Source organism: Ciconia boyciana, chromosome 6 (genome assembly GCF_034638445.1).
Source record: "Ciconia boyciana chromosome 6, ASM3463844v1, whole genome shotgun sequence".
In the NCBI taxonomy this organism is placed as follows: domain Eukaryota; kingdom Metazoa; phylum Chordata; class Aves; order Ciconiiformes; family Ciconiidae; genus Ciconia; species Ciconia boyciana.
Window position 1 is genome coordinate 20,481,786 of NC_132939.1, and position 24,993 is coordinate 20,506,778.

The 24,993-nt window shown below is 42.9% G+C and overlaps 1 protein-coding gene across 18 annotated transcripts in view; it reads right to left on the reverse strand.

Annotated features, from left to right (window-relative positions):
* TSPAN4 (tetraspanin 4) overlaps positions 1–24,993 on the reverse strand; it is a 469,335-nt gene that overhangs the window by 299,480 nt on the left and 144,862 nt on the right. For all 18 annotated transcript variants that reach the window (XR_012042902.1, XM_072863719.1, XM_072863720.1 and 15 more), the window contains one exon: positions 431–512. Coding sequence is in view for 4 of the 18 variants with exons in the window: in XM_072863708.1 (XP_072719809.1) it covers positions 431–512 (82 nt within the window). In the remaining 14 variants the exon portion in view is untranslated. The remainder of the gene's footprint in view (positions 1–430; positions 513–24,993) is intronic.

The following is a 24,993-nucleotide window of genomic DNA, read 5'->3' on the forward strand; positions in this document are numbered from 1 at the left end:
GAAGCCTCATAATATATCAACCTTCATCATAAACGGAAAAAATTGATCGGGCTTGGAAAGAACAGAGTTGCTCTCTGTATTCAGGTAAACAGTACCCACACCACTTGAAGTTAGATTAGTTTGCCAGTAATACTAAGAACAAAAAGAGGATCCTGGGATAATAATTCAATGCCCACTTCAGTCCTCTCACCCAAACGGCTCAGCACAATGTCTTTCCAGGCCATCCCACTCTGAGGGAAACAAACACAATCCTCATCAGCAGTAAGCAACTTCTCTGTTACCAGCCTGATCCATTATATTAATTGTAATAGCCTTTGCAGATTGTCTTTTCTACTCTTTAAAAAGCCATTCACTGAGGCCTTAAGTTCAAATGCAATTATCCACTCAGAACTTTTTTTTAGATCAATAAATTGATCACACATTCATGTACCTGATGCAGGAATAGGAGCTCAGAGCACCTGACGTGATTCCAGTTGACAAGGTGGCCTCTCCGCAACCAGCAAACGGGGGACCTGCAAAACAGGAGCCTGTGTGTCAGAAGCCAGGTGTCTTTTGCAAAATACAAGGAAAACAACTTTCTCTAACCATCTCTTTCAGAAAGGACAAAAGAGACCCACTCATTAACTGGACTAAAACACTGGATTGAAACCTAATAGAGAAAAACCTAGCAAGGTATAAGTGTTTTCATTAGTGTGACTGTAAAGGGATGGTGCATGAAACCCGTAGCATGGCTTATGAAGTAATCAGAATGACAACACCCACCAACAGCAGTGGGAGCAGAGCATGGGGGTGATAGCACATTCTCAAGCTGGTGGGATCGAGCTCTTCACTCTCAATGGGACCTAAGCTCCTTTCTCCCGTGGGCACTTCTGAACATCCCACACAGCATGTTTCCACTTAGGCCCATGTTCAAGCACTCAATTAGAACAGGGTAGCATTATCAGCTTCTTTGCATAATTTAAATCACATTAAACACTGGATCAGAAATGAGCACCGCACGGACTTGAGACTCAAAAAAAATGCATACATAAATTCTACACATCCAGAATATGTAATGTATAATTCCATTATTTTTGGGAGAAAAAAGTTTTTTGAAGAACAGAAAATACAAGAAACTAATACTGCCAAGTTAATCTAAAGAAAAATAAAAAATCAGCTTCCTAAAATCCAAATGTTTTCATAAAACACTGAGCATTAGAATCTCTTTATTACCTAATATTTTGTTTTTTTAGAAAGTTACTATTTTGAACTTTTTCTCTATAACCACAAAGACTAATTTTTTATTTATATTTTTAAATGAAAGCTGAGATCTCCCCAAAATCTCATGCATACAGAAATTGGAGGGGTTTTAATAAACTAAAACTAAAAAACAATTTTTTAAGAAATTGTTGGATAAAATTGATAGAACAGCAGAAGGTGTCATTAGTGGGACCATACTGTACAAAAGAATCAGATGACTGCACATAGCACTGGAGGAGACAAGACAGCAGGAAAATTAAACCTCCATCCCAAGGCAGATCATTGGCCACGTGATGCTCTGTATTAAAACTTAGCTTCACAGAATCACAGGCTGGTTGAGGTTGGAAGGGACCTCTGGAGGTCATCTGGTCCAACCACCCTGTTCAAGCAGGGCCAGCTAGAGCCAGTTGCCCAGGATCATGTTCGGACAGCTTTTAAAGATCTCCAAGGATGGAGACTCCACAACCTCTCTGGGCAACCTGTGACAGTGCCCAGTCACCCTCACAGCAAAAAAGTGTTTCCTGATGTTCAAACAGAACGTCCTATGTTTCGGCTTGTGCCCATTGCCTCTTGTTCTGTCACTGGGCACCACTAAAAAGAGCCTAGCTCCAATCTTCTCTTCTTTGCACCCTCCCTTCAGGTATTTATATACATTGATAAGATCCTCCCTGAGCCTTCTCTTCTCAAAGCCAAATAGTCCCAGCTCTCTCAGCCTTTCCTCATATGAGAGATGCTCCAGTCCCTTAACCTTTTTCATGGCCCTTCACTTCTGTCACGGTAAGACTCACATACAAACACATACACATACAAATGCATACTGCTTCTAAAGTACACAAGAAGTCTTCTCAAAGCCCCCAGGGCACTTGGCAGGTGCAAATGTTAGATCTCGTTCTAATGCAAACTGCCTGGGAATCAACACTCTGCCAGCTTGCTACCAGCAGGTTTTAGTAAAAAGATGGCTTGGTGACACTTCCCTTCCTTCAGGAGCCCAGAGAACTTGAGAACAAGTGATTTATCAAGTGCTATGGCTCTGCTCAGCTTTGCCCATGCTCCTGACTCTCCATCACCCCAATTATGGACTGGTTGAAAGGCTTTGAAGGGAAAGCTTTTAAGTGGAGAATGTTATAAGCAGAATAACAAGAGTTTCTATGCCAATGCAATGACTGCCGTAGTTATTAAGGCAGGATTAGTGCACTTGGAGTGATGGAAACCATCAGGAATGGACAATTAAGAGTTCAGACTAATCCTCAAAGACAAGATGCTTAAAGACCTAATAGCCTGACTGAAACCAGTGAGATCAGACAGTGATTGAACTCTTTCAAAAGGCCTGCAAGGCCTTTGACGCTTATTTTCCCAGTAGGCTTTCCTTGCCTTCAGTTCAAAGTCATCCAAAAGGGTGAACTTCAAACACCTGTTTCAAGTGAAGAGGATGGCACCGCAGGATGTGTTTTATTCAACCAGACAGACTCTACAAGAACACCCATGTTCAGCACTCCCGCCTTCTACTTCGTGACTAAAAAAAAAAATCTGTATGTTCTAATTACTAAATAAATGAGATAGATTAATTAGATTAGATAGACAGAAGAAATAGGGCCACTCCTTCCCACTCTCAGTTCAGGAGAAGTACTGAGAAGGAAAAAAAATCTATTGTGTAAATTAAACAATTCAAGTACAGCATTAGGAGATCTTTCAAGTAAGAAGTAATCCCGTAAGAGAAAGGAGACTATGAGCCACTGATTGCACTGATGTGTCTTTACCCATTTGTGAACACTTCTGCTGCTTAAAACAGCATTACTGCATCAGGCACAGAACTTAAAGTGCCATGCAAGATACAAAATCTGTTTTCCCCCATAATGTCCTCAATCCAAAGTGCATCCATAGTACAGGAACAGATTATTCACAGCTGGAAAAATGCATCCAAACTCTATTTCCCAGCAGCTCTCAAGAGAGGATTTTATAGAAGTGAAGCATTGAGGCATGAACAGGAGGACATCTTGGGAGAACTCTACATATTAAAAAGGACCTCACTGGGACAAATGTGTCTTTATTTTCATTTATGGCTTATTAGAACAAACAGAATTCTATGCTCGTTCCAGTTTCAAATGGCAAAAGCAGCAAAACCAACAAAAATTTGAGTAAAATAAAACTTGGAGGAATTGTTTCTACAACATACCTATCCAAAGTTTCTGCCTTGTTTCCGATCCAAGAAAGTGCTTGTGTGTCTTATGTATTGCTTGATCTAGCTTGACTTATATTCTTAGAGACAGAATTTGCTTGGCTTATATTCTTAGAGACCACCACAACTTTAACTCCTCTGCTGTAAATCCTTTTGCATTTTAGCACAGAGATCTGCATATAAAGATACAACTGACCAGTCACATAGCCCAGAAATAAATTCTGGACTTTTGCCTGAAGGAGAGGAGCAGCTCTACTGCCCAACTAATGAAACATATCTATAGGCAACATCACTAAAATGGCTTCTTAATTTTTCACGGTTTTTAATCTTTTTGTTTTATTAACTTATTTTTTCATGTCTGCCAGAAAACCAGACTAATAAGGAATGTCAGTATCCATTTTGTTGAAAATTTTTAAAACCATACTGGCCCCATCAAAATATTAACCACAAAGTTCTTCTTTAAACTTTTTCATTTAACTTTCAAACGGTAAAAACCACAAGATCTCTTCGTTGTTATCATCCAAATTTTTTTAAATCTGGATGCTCTGTTAGCCCATTATTACAGCTCTTGATTGTTCACTGAGGCTAACTCACATTATTGCAGATAACAAGCTCAAAGCCTATGCAACTTCAGGCTTACTTGACATCAATCACACTGTGACTTTTCGAACTCCTCCTACAGAAGTTCCCCTCAACAAAAATTAAGCCTCTGAGCTTATGATTATGTATTCAGCCTAACTAGTCCCAGTTAAAGCAAAAGAGACGTAAGATGTAGGGTCAAAAAAAATGTTTCTATCCCCTTCCTTTGCTTGGTATTTGTTTAAATTTTGCCTGTCTTGGAAGGAAGAAAGTGTTGGAAATGTTTTGATAAATTAATTGAAAGGTTTTATTTAATACTACTGCACTCAATACTTTCTTTAATACTATAAAATAACATCCTAGGAACATGCTTAGCTGATTTTTTGTATGAGACTCTCAATAGCATTCTTAAAAATGCATAGCCAGTGCTGACACTGAAACACATCCAATCATCTTGGAATCATAAATAATTTCTTTAAAAGCCTGGTACAAAGGCAGAATTCATTGCTCTTCAGCAGCCACTCCAACTGGTGAAGCAAGCTCAGTTTCCAGGGGGAAGAAAAAAGTATCATAAATACAAACCAGAAATCTGAAGGGCAGTGGCAGTGTGGCCAAGGTTAAACAGATCAGATTAAATGAATGATATTTCCATCATACCCTAAAGGCAACTAACAGGGCACTCTGTCTCCTGGGAGGGAAGACATCTCTAGCTCAAGGCCTCCCTTCCCTGGTACCCAAGGTTCAGCCTTGGCTGAAATTCCGGATTAAGAGCAGGTCTGAGCCAGCTGACGGGGACAGCCAGGAAACTGAAAGGAGTGGGGAACACTCCAAACCTGGATTATGAAATATCTGAACACCAGCGACGTGAGCTACAGTCCTTGCCATTGCAGCTGGACAGAAGCTCTAACCAGCAGCACTTTGCAGGCAGCTCCCACCTGGAAGTGTGTTTTTAAACAGCAAGGATTATGTACTACCACCACCAGTCTCACACACACAATGGCCAGATAGTCACTACCTCCTTGTCTCCCCTGATGTGTGAGACTCCTTACCAAGAGAAAGCTTGTCAGAAAACAATTTAAAAAAAAATAGTGGCACACTGAAGGCTCTATTTTTCACCAGGATTCAAAATGGGTACATTTTCCAGTCCTTTGTGAAACATTTCCTTTCAGCATTATTAATTGGATTGTTTTCATTTCAAGGGGGGAATGATTGACAAAATGCTTCTACCATCAATAAAGACTCATTAATTCTGACATTTCTGTGGAAAAAGTGACAACACACCATCCCCCACATACACACATTCTTGAAAGAGCCCACATGGTGCTGTTTGCTGCCTGCTACGATGCCTACTACCAAAAGACAGCTTAAAGCCTGAGGTATCAAAAGTCAATTGAATCTGGAATTCCTCGAGGTATGGCATCCTGTAGCTGATTTTCACCTTCTCTATATATTCTCTTCTTGCTATCTGCGGAGATCCTCAGGGGTCACATTTCTCTTCTCTGCACCTCCTGGAGCACCAGAGCAGAAAGAGAAAGGGACTGAATTTTCTTTCTTTCCCATGACAGAAATACATCTACTCCTGATGGGCTGCATGGTACCAGAATGCTGCAGTCTACTATTTGATAAGAAAATTATGAGCTTCACAGGCTCCCAAATTCAACGCAGCCATCTAAATATGTTTTCCCTCGTACTGCATATTAGCTTGGCATAGAAATTATTTGTGGCAATGCTGTATACAGATTGTTCACAAGTAAATAAGATTAGAGCTGAGGTTGGAAAACTCATTACACAAATAATAAATTCCAGCAGCTCGAACAGAGATGCAGTACCATGGAGAATAGGACAGTATTGATTGACAAGAACTCATCCAGCTCCACCCTCAAGCAACTCATGTAGCTGACATGTTCCAGAGAATAAAGCCATATTTGATCTTTTAATATTTCCTCATCAGATATAATTTAGTAACAGGTATGCCTAAACTGTCCAGAAGCCAGCACGGTCCTGAGGAAAACAAAACCTTACATCAGGCCCCTGAAGGTCACAGGACCAGATACAGAAATGAGATTGCAAGGAAGTGAGGATATTATTCCTGTCTGCAGAGACCCGGCAGACTTCAGAAAAATGACAGGAGCCTTTTGTAGTACAATTAAGCTTCAACATGCAAAACCAGAAAGATTACAAAATGTCAAGACAATTCAATCTTTTGCTTTTGCTTACAAAGAGCAAGCCATTTATCTAAAGAACGCTTGAGGTTTTTTGATCTTAGCTGATACTTAGAAGACATTTAAAATAACAAGACAAGGCAGGTAAATCCTGCACTCCAGCACATGACTTCAGACCTCTGAGAGAAGGGACAGATACATAGTGAGAACAAGGAGGAAATTAGTGTAGGAGCACACCTGCCCTCCTCTCCAGCTTCCACTGACAACTGAACTATTGTGATTCATCCCTAACAGCAGCAATGGCAAGGACAAAATTACTAGGAATTACTAAGCGTCAGTCCCACAATCCCTCCTGAAAAGGAGTTTTCAGGGAATTTCTCAGATACAAAGCACTGTGAAATGAAGGAGTTCTGATGGTTTCTGCTTGTGCCTGGGGGACACCCTTCTGGCTGGCCTCTGCTCAGCAAGATTGGTGATAAAGATTTCATCCTGCCCCAGCCACTCCAGCTATGCCTGCTTCAGTTGGGCTTTCTTTGCTCTGGGACTAGATACAAGCATTTAAAACACAGAAAATTTCAACCTATAGTCGAATGCACATTTTTCACTGGCATTACTGTACCACACCAGAGATGAACACGTTCTTTCCTATGATGATACACAATACTCACAAACATTGAGGTAAATTAAAATAAAGAGGGTTTTGTCATTTGCCTGGCTTTCATAAAGTTTTTCCAGCTCCAGGCTGGAATTTCAGGTGTAAAAAAAAGGAATAGGAAAAAAACAATCCCTGCCAAGAAGAACCAAAGCCCTGGTAAGTGAGATATTCATCTGAGGAACAGCAAGATGTTAATTTTAGAAGAAGACAAGTTCAAGCTGAGATCTGCGAGGAGGACGAGCAGAGTCCTGAATGTGGTTATTCCAGTCCCAGAGAGTACCCTGGCCAGCCTGCCACTGGCAACATTAGGTGAAAAGGCTGCAGCTCTCTTTTTCCGTGTGTGAAAATCTTTGAAGATTTTTTTTATTTAAGCTGGGTGCAGAAGAGGCTCTGCAGCCTCTCCCCTCTCTCCTGTGGGTCTGGCTGCCCATGCTCAAGCACAGCCCTAGAACGACATAACCATAAGCTGAGACTAGACTGCTGTGAAACAGCTAAGTGTGAGAAAGTTCTGTGAGATAACTCTGAGCAGGGCCCTCACCCCTTTGCTATGGAGCTGCGGTTAAACTCAAGCCCTCGGGCCTTGCCTGAGTTCACACAAGCTTGTGCGTGCCCCTCTACCATGCGGATCCTGACTGCAACACCCTAGCTTGATCTTGGACCTGCCTTATCTCTATGCACTGATCACTGCACTCTTGGCCAGCCCTGGTTACCATCACTGGACTTGTATGCTCCTCTTGTTCAGGTGCAGTGGGTCTTGCCAAATTGCTGGTGAGGGCACTGCCCCACCTGCCTTGCTGTCGCTCTCGGCTCCCGGTTCCCCTCCCCTTGAGAAGCAGCCCACACTGGAGCTTGGAGCCAAGCACTATGGAACCTGTCCCTGAACCTGCCCTGAATCAGAGCTGGCCTTGACCCCAGGCAGTTAAAACTCTTAGAGAGAGTAGGGGAGAGGCTGCAGACTGCTGGGGTGCTTTGTGCAATGACACAACTTTGTAAGTGCATTCAAGTTTTCTAAGTCTTAAAAGCTTCTTGAGACAAAAAAAAAAACTCCCTCCCATACTCCCTCCCAGCTCTAACTATAATCTGCCATACAACCTTGCAGAAGTATAAAAAGCTTTCAGCACAAGTCTAATATGCAGCCATGCATACTGCAAGGGGATCCCTTTTCATTCGAGTTGTTCTGTAGCAATATTTCCCAATGCTTTCTTCTTTGCCACAAAGTAAATCACTGAAAATTCTGCCGCAAACCCACAATGGTTAAATTACCAACTTACCTTTCTCTATTATCTAAGTTGTATTAATTATGTTCAGCTTAATGGAAGCAATTATTTAATTAGTACAAACTGCTGTTCACCTCCATACTCCTGTAGAAACATACACACAGGCCAATTACCTGCTGAATTGCACAGCACCTCATCACAAAGCTATTAAAAGTTCAGCAGAAAGCTCCCTAGACAGTACAAGGCTTTTGTTTTCAGAAAGCTATGACGCCAGTGGAGTGAAACTGAGAGGATTGACGCATACAGCTTTGAAACAGATGCTCTTACATTAAATGAGTTTAACTGTTTTAGAAATCAATAAAATAGTTCCCACCGCCCCCACCAGTATTAATACCATGACTACTACTAATATGGGCATAGTATTGGGTAGGATGAGATTCCCACTTTAGTGAGAGCTGAGTACCCTCACACATGCACATACGCTCAGAGACAGCACTTTGTCTAACAAGTACACAACCAGATGGCATACACAAAAGACAGGAGGAAGAAGGCTAGCCTAAGTGTCTCTCTCAACCTAAGCTTTGAACTTAAGACACTTCAGATACTCGCCTAAAACTCCAAGGCATCAGTGTGGACCTAAGTGACTCATTCAAGCTTGCACTGCAGTGTGACTCTGGTCCTCAACTCCTAGCTTTCTGCCTTTCTCACAACAACATCTGGCCAATGGCAAGCGACCCTTCCTGGAGAAGCAGCTCAGCTGCTGCCATGACAGCACGTTCTCTTACCTGTAGGCACACACCCCCACAGAGCTTCTCCTGACCAGCCAAGGACAATCGGATGGCATGGGTCAATCACCAGACACTACTGAGGACGAGTTGGACCATTTCCCTAACAGGGAGAGCTTAGCTTGAGGTGCCATTGTCTGTAACTACATGGATTGTCAAGATGGTGCACTGCCAGCCTGGGAGGAAGCCCGAGTCCCAGACCTGGAGGTCTGGAGAGCCTCCAGAGTACAGACATGAGCGCCAGGGACACCTAAACTGTCACACTGTTTCCCACGAAGAGGGGCTACAAAAACCCTTAATTTCAGGGGCAGGGAGGAGTACAGAGGTACATCAAGGCCCGTACAGCACTGAAGGCTACAGCAAGGCTGGCAGAGCTCACTGCCTCAGGGCAACCAGAAACAGAGAGTGCCTGGGGAATGGGAAGTCTCCAGTGGGCATGGAGGAGCCAGAAGCATTGGTAATCCATACATAACTGATCCAGCAGGTCACTGAAAGGGGAATGTTAGTTAATGGTGGCCTGGGAATCACTTACTGAGCAATCCTGAGGGTAATGAGGTCTTATCTATATAGACACTGAGGACAGTTCACTGAAGTTAATGAATTTTGTTAGGGAATTACTTTCATTAATGCCGTTAAAAAGAGATTTCTCCTACCCTGTGTAGATTACTGTGCCTGGGAGGTTTCTGTAGGCAAACACCATTTAAAAACACCCTCCTGAAAAACAGCTACCTCATATGAGGGACAGAGAGGATAATGCAAAGCTCAGACCTTAGCTGGCTGGAATTCAGATTGCCAGGAAACAGAATGGCCACTCTTAGGGATCATGTAGAATTGGTCTCAAAAATATATACTTCAAATGAGCTATTGGCCATGTGGAGATCCCCATGGAAAGGCCAAGATGTTTACCAAACTCCTCCGCTGACCTCCAGAGAATTTATAACCAGTTCACAAGACACAATCTTCACTGATTTACAAGCAGAACAAATCCACACGTGATGCTGGTGCTCCCACCACCCTCCTGCAAGGATGGATCACAGCATACAAAATACATAGCTGCAACAGGCCTCCTGGGTGACTTGAGAAATCAATGACAAATGAACCCAGGCCTCAGTTTTTAGAGGGCTGCATGTCAGCCGAGGATAAAGTGGGAAGGGACTGACAAAGTTTACAAACAATTCATACTACTTGCTTTGCAAAGCAGCTCCTCACACCTCACTGGTAACTTCTCATTAGCACTTAGCGTTTGCTCTCTAGGAGCACACTGTCATTTTGCATTGCACACGTGCTGAGCACAAAGCTAAAAAAGTCTCAGCCCCCAAAGGTCCGTGGCCTGACGAGATGACAACAGTGGTGGAGTCCTCAGACTGAGGAAGCATTAGATTAGAGGAAGCATGGGGGAGAGGATGAGGATCCTGATGAGGAACATCAGAAGTACATCACTGGCCCTCCAAACCTAAGCCAACTAATCCACAGTAGGAACACCAAAAGGCTGCTGCCTTCTTTTCTCCTCTTCCCCTTAATTAAAATGATTTCTAGGAATTAGCTGGCCTCCAAGTGTTTGTTTTAAACAGCAACTTCTTTACATTCCTACTAAAAATAAAGAATATACAAAGCATAAGTGTCATTCTGCACAGAGGGTGCTGAAAAATTAAAATCCTTTTCTTCATCACTGTGAACCTAAAATATTGTCACACCAAGTGTGGTTCTAAAGGTGCAGACAACATAAGTTGAATAACATAGTCTACTGGAGCATAACACTTCAACAAGCTACAGATATATCTGACCTCCAGTAATTGATTAACAAATCATTGCAGATCTGGAAAACAAAGGCCAGAATGAGGAAATTTCTTCTCTCATTTCCTATCACCTTCACCAGCGCATCTTCTAATGGTCCCAGGGTTGCATTTTACAGGATACTAAAAAAGGAAAGGCAGCCACTTTGAAATTTATGAGGAGCCAAGGGAATCTACTGACTGCTACCTTTCTCCTTCCATTCCTCATGCCACTGGCATAAAGTGGGTTCACAGTCTGCTCCCTCACTTAACAGCCCTATGTATCTTGCATTCATATATGTCTCCCTGTCTGCTAGTGTTTAATACCATTTACCAACATTCATTTCTTCTCAGCTGCCTTTCTCCCTCCAGGGTTCTCTCTACAGCCCTAAGGGAACTCAGGAAAATACATATTCTACCATTTCTGTTTAGGTTCCCAGGTCCTTAGGATAAGGCACTACACTCATCCTTCCTCAGGCTGAAGAAGACCAAGTGGGACACCCTCCATTACAGGCTAAAAAGGTTGCTATTTAAACTTGGATGCTTATAGTAATAGAAGGGACTTGCTGGTACCAACAAAGGCTCAGGAGCACAAAATGAAAGGTTAGTCAAAGCCAAGTTTTTTCCTATACAGGAGTGCTGTACACAGGAATCAGGCCAGAAGGGTTAGTTTTTAAGAGATAATGACAGCATAAAGATGCAAAAGTGTTTTTTCCTGGCAGGTATTTGCTTCTCTTTTCCTGGGTTTTCTGTATATGTTCTACAGCATTTAAATCTATCTGTTGGAGCCTCAAAAGCACAAAGGTACCTAATACAATATTCTAACTAAAATCCTGTAAGAAATGCCTCAAAGCCATTTGACTGAATGAAGAAGCAGAAACATTTACCATCAGGTGGCCTTCTCAGCTACAGAAATTTGTACCACAATCATCGGCACCCTAGTGCTATTTGCAAAAGGTAAGTCTGCCAGGCCTGAAAATAATATTCAGGAGCAATAAAAACTACTGACTGTGGCTTGTAGTGAAGGCAAACTTTTTGGAAAACAACTTCAAGCCATGGTTGAGATGCCAATTCCTGTATGGAACCAGTCAACAGTCAGTGTTTATTAACAGCCGAGAAGCTCCGAGGAGACCCATCTTCTACAGAGATTTCAACCTTGCTGTCCTTCAAAGCAGGCAAAAAAATGTAGCAAAACTGAATTGAAAAGTAAGGTGCCAAACCAAAAGAAAACTCAGGAGAGGTGACCACATAACTTCCTAAGATAACCAGGACTTGGGACTCTCTGCTGGGTGCCATATACATAAAGTAATACAAAGATGTAGGCAGACGAAGGAGCATATAAATCTAAGTAAAGCAGTACGCAAAACTTGTTCCGAGACACTTTCTAACCCAGAAGCTAACCTAGACTGGGGTTATGTGACTTGTTTCTATTAAGAAGAGAAAGTAAGGACAGATATAGCATTTCCTGGATAATATTTATTCACAAATAATACTTAGAAAATCTTGTTTCCTCAAATAAAGAAGAAACCGAACAACAAGAGAGAGTTGTTTGGATTCTATCTCAGTTTCAATGTTCTTGTCAACCTGTCCTGTATACAAAAGTTTGTTGTCAGCTTTTTCCGGACCCTTGCGACAAGTAATTCCCTCACTGCCCGTAGGCCTTCTTGCCAGTACCAGCTTCAAAGATGCTTCTCATATTTTGCTCCTTCTGACACTCTTTCAAATACTCGTTCCAGCAACAGATCTCAGACTCCAACTGGCCTTGCATAAGGAGCAAGGTGTTGCATAAGGCCAGTTCAGCAGTGTTCAGCACACCACTCTGATGCCATACAAAATGCACTTAAACTACTGCAGTAAAGCACATTTAGTTTTAATAGAAAGGGGGAAAACCGCCAAGTTCCTAAGTAGGTCTCTAATAATAGCAAGATGTAAAATTAAACCTCAGGAAAGATGCAGATTATGATCCTGGCCTTTAATGTTACAAAGAGTGCTAAAATACTGTGTATCTTCAAAGTATGAAGTCACTCGAGCATTTAACAGCATTTGAAGAGCAGTAAGCCCTATTTTGTTAGAAACGAATAACATCTTTAATTGAGCTTTTAAAAAGTAAACAGGATTTCAGAAGGGTAGATTCCAAGCGCTACTTGAAATGAAGACCTTCTAAGAAATTTCATGTTATGCATGATTAAGCTGAAGCATTCAAGGTAGAGAACAAAGCACAGAGAGATAAAGTGATCTGCCCAAGGTCACCTGAAAATTTTTCTCAGAGGCAAGAGGAGATTTTTGACAACTCTATGCCCTGACCAGAAAGACAATCTTTCCTCCAACACTGTATCTTGGGGTGATTAAGATCATATGCAGATACAAATATGTATTAATGTAAAAGCTACGTTCCTCCCTAAAAAAATGCAAGCAGGTATCTCCTGACTTACCCAAGCAAACTATACACTATAGTAAAAATTGGGTGTGCATAAATCAGAACTGAGTCGGTTTAGTGCTAAGGCTGTGCTCTTTCCCTAAAACAGCATGCTATCTTGGGTGGAATAAATGTCTCCATTATATTTATAATGAAGATAATCAGTTTTGGGATTGTAAAATAACCCTGTCCAGAATTTTGATGAATCACATGACATGTCTTCCAAGGACTGTATTGTTAAAGATGCCTTTTTGACTGGAATTTCAATAATTAATAATGTTTTGAGGTAGTTTTATTTCCATGTGGCTTATCCTTTGATGATCTAATTTACATTTATAATAATCTATTCCCTCGCGGATTAATTGCTCATGTTATTTTCTCTATTAATCAGACGTCAACATTTGCATTACAGATGACTGCATTATTTTCATACTACTAAATCCGGCAGCATGGTACTAATGATAAATACTTTCCTCAGTTCTAGGGGTTAATTAGTGTCTCGGTCCTTTTAAACAAAGGCATTATTAGGATCTTACCACTCTTTCGAAGTAGGCTGGTGGTTCTGTGGTATTATCCACATATATTTATTATGTCTAAGAATTTACTTTTTTTCTGCAAACCATAAATGCACAAATATTTAGTTCACCCATTGCTGTCAAAGAAGTCCTGAGCAAAGGGCAGAGAGTTATGAATCTGAGGCCATCACAGACTTCTTTCCTAGATCCCCATGTACCTTTAGAAGAGTTTCATACCTTCCAGCTACTCACTGCAACTTCGTCCTGGATGCTATCACCCACAGTGCTGCCTGAAAAGCTGTTTTTTTCAAAATTGGTTACTTACATTTAGGAAAAATAAATTATCAGTGCTAGTATGAAACAGTACAAATTGTTGACCTGAGCTAGGCAACCTGGTTGTGCCTGGAGCACATAAGGGAGTACTCACACACACTGCTCTGTCCACAGACCAGGGAGGCAGTAACCTTTGGCAGGTGGCGGTGGACAGTCACCTCCTTCCTGGCACAGCTAGGTCCAAAGAAACACACCTGGGCCCTGGAGGAATCGCAGTCTGCACCCCTGCTCCCAGATGGGTGGCACTACATCTAGCCCTAATGATCCTTTCCCCAGATGTGACTCAGATATGCAGGCCAACAGGGAGAGGAGGAAGACTCTGGTTACCCCACTCCCCACACTTTGCTGCTGCATCCTCGCCTACTTGTAGGGAACAGGAAGCAATAGTAGCTCCAATGATGCTCTCCCTGGGCTGCTACTCTGACATGGGGGTTTGGGCATGGTACTAGTATATTTGTTCTTTGCACGGGAGGAATGGAGCTCTTCACAAGTCCCTAACACTCACACACAGAAGCACAGTCAAGGTCATACTACATCAGATTATTAAGAGACATGCTGCTTCTGCCTAGAAGCATCCCTGGCCCCTCTGGGTCAGCAGCTTCAACAACAGACTTGGTATCCTCTGAGTAAAGACTTGCTAAGCCGTGCTGGTTTCCACTTTTACAATGGCAGAGAACAAACTGGACATGTAAAATACTTATGCTAGTGTTGGAAGCATAAACAAATGGAGCATCACAAGCAAACATAGTGGAAGCCATACTTTTTATAGCATGAGGAAAAATTCCCAGAGGATGTCATGTACATCTGAAACTCCCCAGCTGTGGGCTCTCTCTTCTCCTTGGTGTCCTTTAGCCAGCACTACAACTGCTGCCTTGAAATCTGTCGTGGAGGAAGCAGTTCTGTGCTTGCCACAGAGGTTTCCAAGCTATTTCTTTCATTCTGGGATGGTTAGTGCTTCCTCCATGTAACTCCAGTCAGACAGGGAGGGATAAATACTTCCTCTGCCCACTCCCACACAGGAACATTTTCCATACCCCATCAAAGAAAAAAAATCCATTCTATCTTACTGCAATCGACACTGCACTATCTGCACAAGCAGGACTGTCAGTTGTGGAGTCCAAGAACAAGTGGCCTTTGAGGAGGTACCTGGAACCTGCACAGCAACGCTGGCAGGCTGTCTTACAAGGAAAGACAAATTGAAGGAGGTCTATTGCATCTTAAAGTGATGAAGCCCTTTCTAACACCTGTTTGGTTCCTTACTCAGCTCCTGCCCTAGGGCTGAACTACAATCTATTCAATTCCCAAATAGCATTATTTTTGTCTGCAGACATAAAGTACTTTTTAGGTAGGTAAATGTCTCAAGGTGGTCCTCAGTGAGAACACCTTCAAATCAAGCAGCTCAGCATAAGGCATCTGCTGCAAGACATGAAGTATTAAAGTACTGGCTGATAGAGGCTCAACTCGGCAATAACTGGGAAAGTTACTTCAATAACACATTCATGGAATGCCCTCATTTTCCCGTCCATTAATATGGTCCCTCCCTTGACTTCATGGTCTGGTTAGTAAAGCTCAGCAACTCTATTCATTTTGGACACAAATCATACTTTCACATCTGCTGGTAGATGTTGTACAGAAGACTGCTCATTTCACAACATAAAGCTTTTCATACATATCTCATTCCTTATAGCATATTGTTGGATTCTGTCATTCCCATATTGTATCAATTCTTCCCCATCTCCTCATACCCTTTAAATTACACTCTTGGTCTTGCATCATATTCCTGAGGTAATTAAGTACCTGAACTGTAAACATCCTTATTCTCTGACACAAGAGATCAGGAAGAAAATTGTGCAAGACATGTCAGAGTAGCCCCCTTTAACAAGAAATGAAAGCCTGGACTTGTGCGCAGCTCCGAAACTTGTGCTCTTGAGCTGCCATAATGACATACTACATCCCATTAATCTGCAATTACACACTGACAGGGACTGTCAATCTAATACAATATCCATTCAGCAGAACTAAATGTACCATTTCTGTCCCCACACTGTTCCTATGACTAAAACTCTTCAAAATAAAGTTGAATGTGGGATTTAATGGAACAGGGAAGAGTCCAAATTCTGAATTAAGAAGGAGACAGATTAGAGCATTTATAGCCTCACCACATCTGTGACTGTAAAGCCTGAGAAAACAAAATGACTCTGCAGGAATATATGCAAGCACAGAAGTAATCTGCTAATGTCCATAGTACTTTTAGTTTGTTCTCACAAATCCCCCCGGTACAACCAACTTTTTGTTATCTATATGTGCTCACTACATCTGAGAGAGGTAGTCCTCCTCAGTGCTATCCTGTCTGAAGTCCCCCTTGGTACCTATTGCACTTGCCTGCAAAGAACACCACATTCCATGATGGTTCATCTTACTCAGCTTGGCAGAACAAGAGAGGTCAACACTCTATCACACATGCACAGCTGAGAGCCAACAGTGTTTTAACATCACTGGAGGCTTAAGATGAGACATGAGCTACAGAACAGCACAGTCCAGTGGATGGAAACCAGGCTGAGATTCCTCGTCTCCTCCATTCAAACTGCAGAAAGACATTCCCTTTACACGCTGTAGTGCCACTGAAGTTATTGTCCAGTGGTTGCTGCCTTCTCTCTGCTGGTGGAAGCACTCATGCAAGCGCTGCAGGGTCCACTTTGGGTAAAATCCATCACGACAGATCAGACCAAAAGCTGCAAATTGTTTACAATAAACAGATAGATTCAGCTTCCCGCAGATTGCCCTGCTGTCAGATTCCTGTGGGATCATCACCGGCCCTGAGAAGCAGCGATGGGTAGTGACATCCTAGCTGACACAGCTGGAGCCAGAAGGGGACATCTGGTAAGAGCTGGAGGCCTCATTCCAGGAAAACATGTCTGCTCGGGGGGAAGAGAAGGAGGTGCCCAAGTGCTGTTCTGAGCAGAAATTTATCAACCAAGAGCATACAAACACTGTCTTAAATGACACCATGAGGCTGCAAGCTCTCCCAGACTGTGGGGCTGCCCCAGGGCTGAACTCAGGCACAGCATCCAAGCTAGTTCTCTATGTACCCTGCAGCCAGTGGAGACAGACATCATCTGAGCATGACTTACCCACCCTAAAATAGGCACCCAAAATAGCTGGACTGAAGCACTTTCTGGCCTAGATGATTTAAGTTTAGAAAGCTAGAGATAGATGAGATGAATTCTACTTTGATGAACTGAGCCCTGCCATGATGGGATTCAGCACTCAGGGCTGCAGCAAAATATCTACATCCACTGAGTGACTTCAGGTTTCCTTCCCAAAACTGTTTTGAAATGTATTACAACATTCAATTTCAGTGCAACTCAACAACTTGCAGAGCTGTTTATATTTTGAAAGTATTAAAGAATTTTAAAATTCCAAACAAAATAAAGAACCACAAAAGCACAAATGACCACAATGTTCTTATAATGTGCCACTTCTGCAGCACTACAAAGGTGAGAATTCAGTAGAAACTGTTTCCTGTGATAGGACTGTCACTTTGCCGATAGCACAAACATGGCTACAGGCAAAACTAACCCAAGTAAATGACTTTGCTGAGCACACCTGGTTATCTAAACAACTATGTTCCTTCTCTCTTTTAATCAGCTCCAAATCTTAGGACTTTTTTTTTTATCCCCAGTATTCACAGAAAGAACATAAATGCAAGGTGTTTAGGGCTTACAAAAGCCCCTGCAATACTTGGCAAGCAAATTTCCACACGCTTGGGATGCTTGCAACTGTCTGCTCACTTCAAGTGCTGTAGTCAGAGTTCAGCATCTACCAAACCCCTAACAACTACGGAACAATCAGACATACGATGCTGCCAGAGATGGGCATCCAAGCCTGTGGCATCCAAATTCAGCAGCTATTCAAGAGTCTGAGTCAGGGAGCTGCTGTTTAGGGGGGTGTCGCAACACCCGGGTCTGGGAAGAGCTGGACACCTTGCATGGGGGAGCACTGCCTGCAGCACCAGGCACCTCCCTGCAAGGAGGGACTTGTTAAAGAATGAGAGATGGTGCTGCCGAGTGCATAAGGACTAATATATATATATATAATATAAATATAATATAAATATATTAATATTATAAATTAATAAACTGCATGGTATTTTGCCACTTCAAATCCTCAGCGAAAGCAGTATGGTTTCTGACAACGCACTCCAGCAGAAGTCAAAAATTAAGGGCTAGACACAGGAACTGCTGAATGAAGGTCTTCAGCCCAAGTTAACCAGGAAGCCCAGGTGATCATAACACTTCCTTCTGGAAAACTATTAAGCCTGCTTGTATTTATTAGATGATAGAGATAGTCTACTTCTACTAAGAGAAGCAAATCCTGCCAAATAAATCAGTACATTATTATCAGGACAACAGAGCTGTCTTAACATACAGAAAATAAGGAACCAGCCTACAATCGCCCTGATTTATAGTCTACAAACAAAATCAAAGTTCACCCAACTCCTAGCACAATGTCATACTGTATGCATTAGCAACAAGGACACAGATAAATAAACGTATTTGTAGAATTAGCAGACTGTGTTAATTGAGAGCATTTTTGCAAAATCAATATAATTCACCAGAAAAAAAAAAAAGCTGTATTTGGATGTGGATCATGTACATGGTTAGTTTCTACTGACAGCAGGGTCACAGCTGGAAGGTGTGGTAGGAAGTACAGAGACCATGACTGATACAACCACGTAACAGTATTGCCAGCTCTCACAAATAAATCACAGATCACAGCATTTAGCACTTGCAGGACATAGCAAGAGTCCTTGATGTGAAGTGCGTAACTCCTCCAGCTCTATTATTTCGAGGCCTGCTAATTCCAGCAGTTCTGTGTAGGACCCTGAAACAAAATACTCCCCAATTATCTGATTTGGGGATTTTTCTCTCCACGAGGGACCGACAAAGATCTTTTCCTCCATCTTAAGACACACCTGTGCCCACCACATTCAAGCTCTGTGGTTTCGTGTTCTGCAACTTCTGTACTGTTCTCAGTTTTCCTCCAGTATCATTTTTGTATTCCATATACCAGAGGGCTATTCAGGAGAAAAAGTGCAAAGGTGGGAGAGAAAAAACTCAAGATCATAAGGAAGGTGGGTGGCGGTTACTTTAGTGGTGAAGAAAGAATAATGGAGGAGTCACTGTCTCAGCACATGAGGAAGTCTATGAAGGTGAATACATTTTTATGTGCACTCACGGTCACATTGTTGACCTTCCCCTCCTGCAAACACAGCATAGAAGTCAAAAGAGAAATTAAATTCAAGATAAATTTGCTTGGTCTTTTAAGAATTTTTTTTTTAAGAATCTCATTATTTAGTTTGATTTGATCTCTTGAGATCAGCACTGTTGTATGGAGCCCAACTCCTGTCTCTGAGTAGCCAAGGACAGCTTCTACCCTCCTTCATATCAAAGAGGGCATCTTACCAAAATATCTAGCTGAGAGATGCATCCCTTCTGATTGCAACTAAGCCAACAAGCTCCTCTCTCCTATTTGCAAGTGCAAAAGACTACAAGTTTCCCATTTGCATCCAGCATAAGACCTTTGCAAGAAATACAACGTTTGCGCGTACATGGTACAATACCATAAGGAAAGCTCAGTAGATACAGACGTTGTCAGAAGTATTTCGCGTTAGCTGTGAGGAGGGCAAGAAGGGTGAAGGGGGAGGCTGCTTTCATTAAAAACCCTCTTAGAACACTGGACAACCAACCAGGTGAAGTCGTGAAGCCAGCACTGAGCCTCACGTTGCTGCAGTTGCTCGTTTAACTGAGCCAGCTTAGCTACAGCTGCAGCTTACAGCTGTAGGGCAGAACAGTATACAAGTGTGAGACCTGCTTAGTTCGATATTAAACCAGTTCCCACTGTGGTGGGTTACCCTTGGCTGAGAGCCAAACGCCCACCCAGGTGCTTGCTCACTCCCTCCTCTCAGCAGGATGTGGAGCAAATAGTAAGAATGGGAACAAGAAACCTGTAGGTCAAGATAAAGACAGGGAGATTGCTTATCAATTACCATTGCAGGCAAAACAGACAAGACTTGAAGAAAATTACTTAACTTACTGCCAAGTAAAATAGATTCAGGTAGTGAGGAACAAAAAGACAAACATTAAAACACCACCTTTCCTCTGCCCTCTCCCAGGCTCAACTTCACTCCTTTTCTCCAGACTCCACCCCCACCCCAAGCAGCACATGGGGATCGGGGCTATGGTCATAGAATCATAGAATGGATTGGGTTGGAAGGGACCTTTAAAGGTCATCTAGTCCAACCCCCCTGCAATAAGCAGGGACATCTTCAACTAGACCAGGTTGCTCAGAGCCCTCTCCAACCTGACCTTGAATGTTTCCAGGGATGGGGCATCTACCAGCTCTCTGGGCAACCTGTCCCAGTGTTTCACCACCCTCATCGTAAAACATTTCTTCCTTACATCTAGTCTGAATCTACCCTCTTTTAGTTTAAAACCATTACCCCTTGTCCTATTGCTACAGGCCCTACTAAAAGGTTTGTCCCCATCTTTCTTATAAGCCCCCTTCAAGTATTGAAAGGCTGCAATAAGGTCTCCCCAGAGCCTTCTCTTCTCCAGGCTGAACAACCCCAACTCTCTCAGCCTGTCCTCATAGGAGAGGTGTTCCAGCCCTCTGATCATTTTTGTGGCCCTCCTCTGGACCTGCTCCAACAGGTCCATGTCTTTCCTGTGCTGAGGACTCCAGAGCTGGATGCAGTACTCCACGTGGGGTCCCACCACAGCAGAGTAGAAGGGCAGAATCACCTCCCTTGACCTGCTGACCATGCTTCTTTTGATGCAGCCCAGGATACAGCTGGCTTTCTGGGCTGTGAGCGCACATTGCCAGCTCATGTCCAGTTTTTCATCCACCAGTAACCCCCAAGTCCTTCTCCTCAGGGCTGCTCTCAATCCCTTCATCCCCCAGCCTGTATTGATACCAGGGGTTGCCCCAACCCAGGTGCAGGACTTTGCACTTGCCCTTGTTGAACCTCATGAGGTTCACATGGGCCCACTTGTCGAGCTTGTCCAGGTCTGCCTGAATGTCATCCCATTCCTCAAGCATGTCAACCACACCACTCAGCTTGGTGTCATCTGCAAATTTTGATCCCACTGTCTATGTCGTTGATGAAGATATATGGTACGTAACAGTTCCTCTCTGCTGCTACTTCCTTCTCGCAGCTTTCCTCTGCTCCAGCGTGGGCTCTCTACAGCCAGTAGTTCCTTTGGGAATATCCATCTGCTCTTCCACAGGCTGCAAGTAAAACCTGCTCCACCATGGAGCACCTCCTCCTCCTCCTCCTCCTTCTTTCCTGACCTCGGTGCTCCCTCTGTTGTTTCTCACTCTCTTTTTTCCCTCCTGCTCTGCCTGTGTGGTATTTTTTGCCCTCTCTAATATGTTTTAACACATTTTGCCCTCCCCTAATATGTTTTAACAGAGGCACCACCAACTTAGCTGATGGGCTCAGCTTTGGCATGCAAGTGCTCCCCTGAACATCTCTGAGGAGTAAATTTGATAATCTTAAATAAAGCACCATAAAATAGACAATCAAAAAGCATTCTAAAAGATTTCAAAACAGTAAGAATATTTTCCTTTTAAACAAACAAACAAACAAACAAAACTACAAAAAGCCATACTTCTGGTTTTTTAAACTTCAAGCAAGTTAGTTCTGCCACTGTCCATAATCAGAATGTGGTAAGTATAAAGTGTTGACTGCCAAACATGATTTAAAATAAACAAAAATAAATTAGAACCTTATTTTTCATTTCAGGAACACATCCTGCCAGAGGACTACAGCTGTTCAATTGGCCCAGACCAGATAACTGAAACACATGGTCCCTGGGACACACACCATTGTGAAGCCAACACAAAACACCGTGGCTAACCAAAGACTTGTCAACACAAAGAGAAAGAAACAGCAGCAGCAACCAAAACCTCAAAAAAAAAAGGTAAAAAGTATACAAAAGCCAAAACACTGAACACTGTTATTCATTGTTAAAAACTGCCAAGAAATAACTAACTCTTACAGTTATTTTTTTCTAAACATTTTTAATTAAGTTCTAATTTGAAAAAAATGTTCCTATGCTCCACCCAGTCCTTCTCCCCATGGGAAGACTGTCCACAGCACAAGCTGTAATAGCTGCAGAGAGGCAGTCTTTATAGAAAGAAAACACCAGGCATCACACCTAGGCCAGTGCTGAGGCTTCCCCCCCACCCCCAAAAGGACATTCTCCCCAGAAACCCCACTTCCCCACTTCTCTCCTAACAGCAAGGCTACAGCTGTTTCAAACGATTATAAGCCATCACTGCATCACAAAGAAGCAGCATCTTAAGAAAATTCAAAGCAATAATCTTTTCAAACTCACTCCATCTTTGCTAGCTTAAATTCCCTATAATTCCCATGCATGCTCAAAGGTCCCGAGCTGTATAGGTGAGCCCTGCAGACGTGGTCTAAAGCTCACCCAACATGATCTTATGACAGAGCCACCATTAATGGAAGGGGCTATCTAGAGAAAGAGCCCAACACCAGCAAGTTTGTACTTTGTATGCTCTTCCACTGTCAGACATCATGAGTGAAACGACAAATGTTATATGCAGAATACTGTATTTAAATGCCTTTTCCTCTGCCTGCTCCTTATCTTCCTTTTCTCAGCCACAGAATAATTGTCATCAGAGTGCAATCCTGAGGGGTTTTGATGCCAACATTTTAGTTTATAGCAAAACCTCAGCAGTTTTGGCAAGTACTTGTATGTGCGGACAAACAGACCATGTCAGGAAGAGCCCAAGGCCCTGACTCAGCAAAGCATGGCAGAGAACGCTTAGCACCTCCCTGTAAACAAGCCAAGCAATCTCCTGCTTAGGGATTTAGTGTAGGACTTGGGTATCTGTGCTTCAAAAACCCTGTCTGGCTAGGGGCAAGTCACAGAATCACAGAATCGTATAGGTTGGAAAAGACCTTTAAGATCATCGAGTCCAACCATAAACCTAACACTACCAAGACCACCACTACACCATGTCTATAAGCACCTCATCCAAACGTCTTTTAAATACCTCCAGGGATGGCAACTCAACCACTTCCCTGGGCAGCCTGTTCCAATGCTTGATAACCCTTTCAGTGAAGTAAAATTTCCTAATATCCAGTCTAAACCTCTCCTGGTGCAACTTGAGGCCATTTCCTCTTGTCCTATCACTAGTTACCTGGGAGAAGAGACCGACCCCCACCTCGCTACAACCTCCTCTCAGGTAGTTGTAGAGAGCAATAAGGTCTCCCCTCAGCCTCCTTTTCTCCAGGCTAAACAGCCCCAGTTCCTTCAGCCGCTCCTCATAAGACTTGTTCTCTAGACCCTTCGCCAGCTTCGTTGCCCTTCTCTGGACACGCTCCAGCACCTCAATGTCTCTCTTGTAGTGAGGGGCCCAAAACTGAACACGGTATTCAAGGTGCAGCCTCACCAGTGCTGAGTACAGGGGCACAATCACTTCCCTAGTCCTGCTGGCCACACTATTTCTGATACAAGCCAGGATGCTATTGGCCTTCTTGGCCCCCTGGGCACACTGCTGGCTCATATTCAGGCGGCTGTCAACCAACACCCCAAGGTCCTTTTCCACCAGCCAGCTCTCCAGGCACTCTTCCCCAAGCCTGTAGCATTGCATGGGGTTGCTGTGGCCCAAGTGCAGGACCTTGCACTTAGCCTTGTTGAACCTCATACAATTGGCCCCAGCCCATCAATCCAGCCTGTCCAGGTCTCTATGTAGAGCCTTCCTACCCTCAAGCAGATCAACACTCCTGCCCAACTTGGTGTCATCTGCAAACTTAGTGAAGGTGCACTCAATCCTCTCATCCAGATGATTGATAAAGATATTAAACAGAACTGGCCCCAGCACAGAGCCCTGAGGGACACCGCTTGTGACTGGCTGCCAACTGGAGTAAACTCCATTCACCACCACGCTTTGGGCCTGGCGATCCAGCCAGTTGTTTACCCAGCAAAGAGTCCACCCGTCCAAGCCATGAACAGCCAGTTTCTCCAGGAGAATGCTGTGGGAAAGTCACTCCATCTCCCTCATGTCTTAACTCCCCATCTGTAAGATGGAGACACTGATCTCTTCTCCTGTACTAGGCTGTTGTGATAACATACTGGAGGCTGGACAGTACTTAGACGCTATAGTTAAAGGGGCCATGTTAGTACTTCGGAGAGACAGATTCAGCAAACCCTTGAGGGAGGGAAGGAAAGAAAGCATGTCTTATAAGCACCGAAAAAGGTTAAAGAGCACAAAGTCTGACTAGCAGCCAATGGGAAGCGCACTCTTAAATCTCTTAGGCACTTCTGAAAACCATTCCTTGATTCAAAGGTTTAAGTACCATTTGTCTAGCACTTTAAAGAAGAAATAGTACCAAAGAGCAATGGACCTGCTACAATTTAGCACTGCCTAGACATCTGCTGAAAACATACTTTTTGTGCAAGGATGATAACAATTTGGTGAACAAGCAAATGCCATCAGTGCAGAAGGATGATGAGGACACAACAGAGAAATATTTTAAGAATCCTACCCATCCCTCTTTTTCTCAGCATAATGCTAAGAATTTACTGCCAAATGTTAAAAACCCTGAGCCCCAAGATATTCAGTCAATAAACATGACCAAAGATTGGAATTTAATCCTGTGAAATAAATAAAAACTATTACCCTGTTTGCATTTTGCAGATCAGGCCTATAACTGTGATGTTCAATTAACCAACAGCTTTGAATAGGCATTAGCACCTTAAATAATCTGTGGCATTGCACACAGAACACCACTATTAATTTTCTTACTATGGTGCAAGCTTCCAAAAAAAAAAAAAACAAAAAAAACCCAAAACCAAAACCAAACAACACCATAAAGTTGATCTTATGGTCAGTAATTTTTTGGTCCAAGACAACAGCATAAAAGTGGCTCTCCACAGCAGTTCCTATCCATGACATCAGGAAAAGAATCCCAACATCTCACCTGTATTCAGCAAACCAAAGGGATTGGGTTGCAAACTGCCTTTGAATTGTTTAACCAGCATGAGCTGTGGCAATGATTCTAGAGTAACAACAAATCCCTGCTCTTTAGAGTGTGTTCTAGGTCCCCT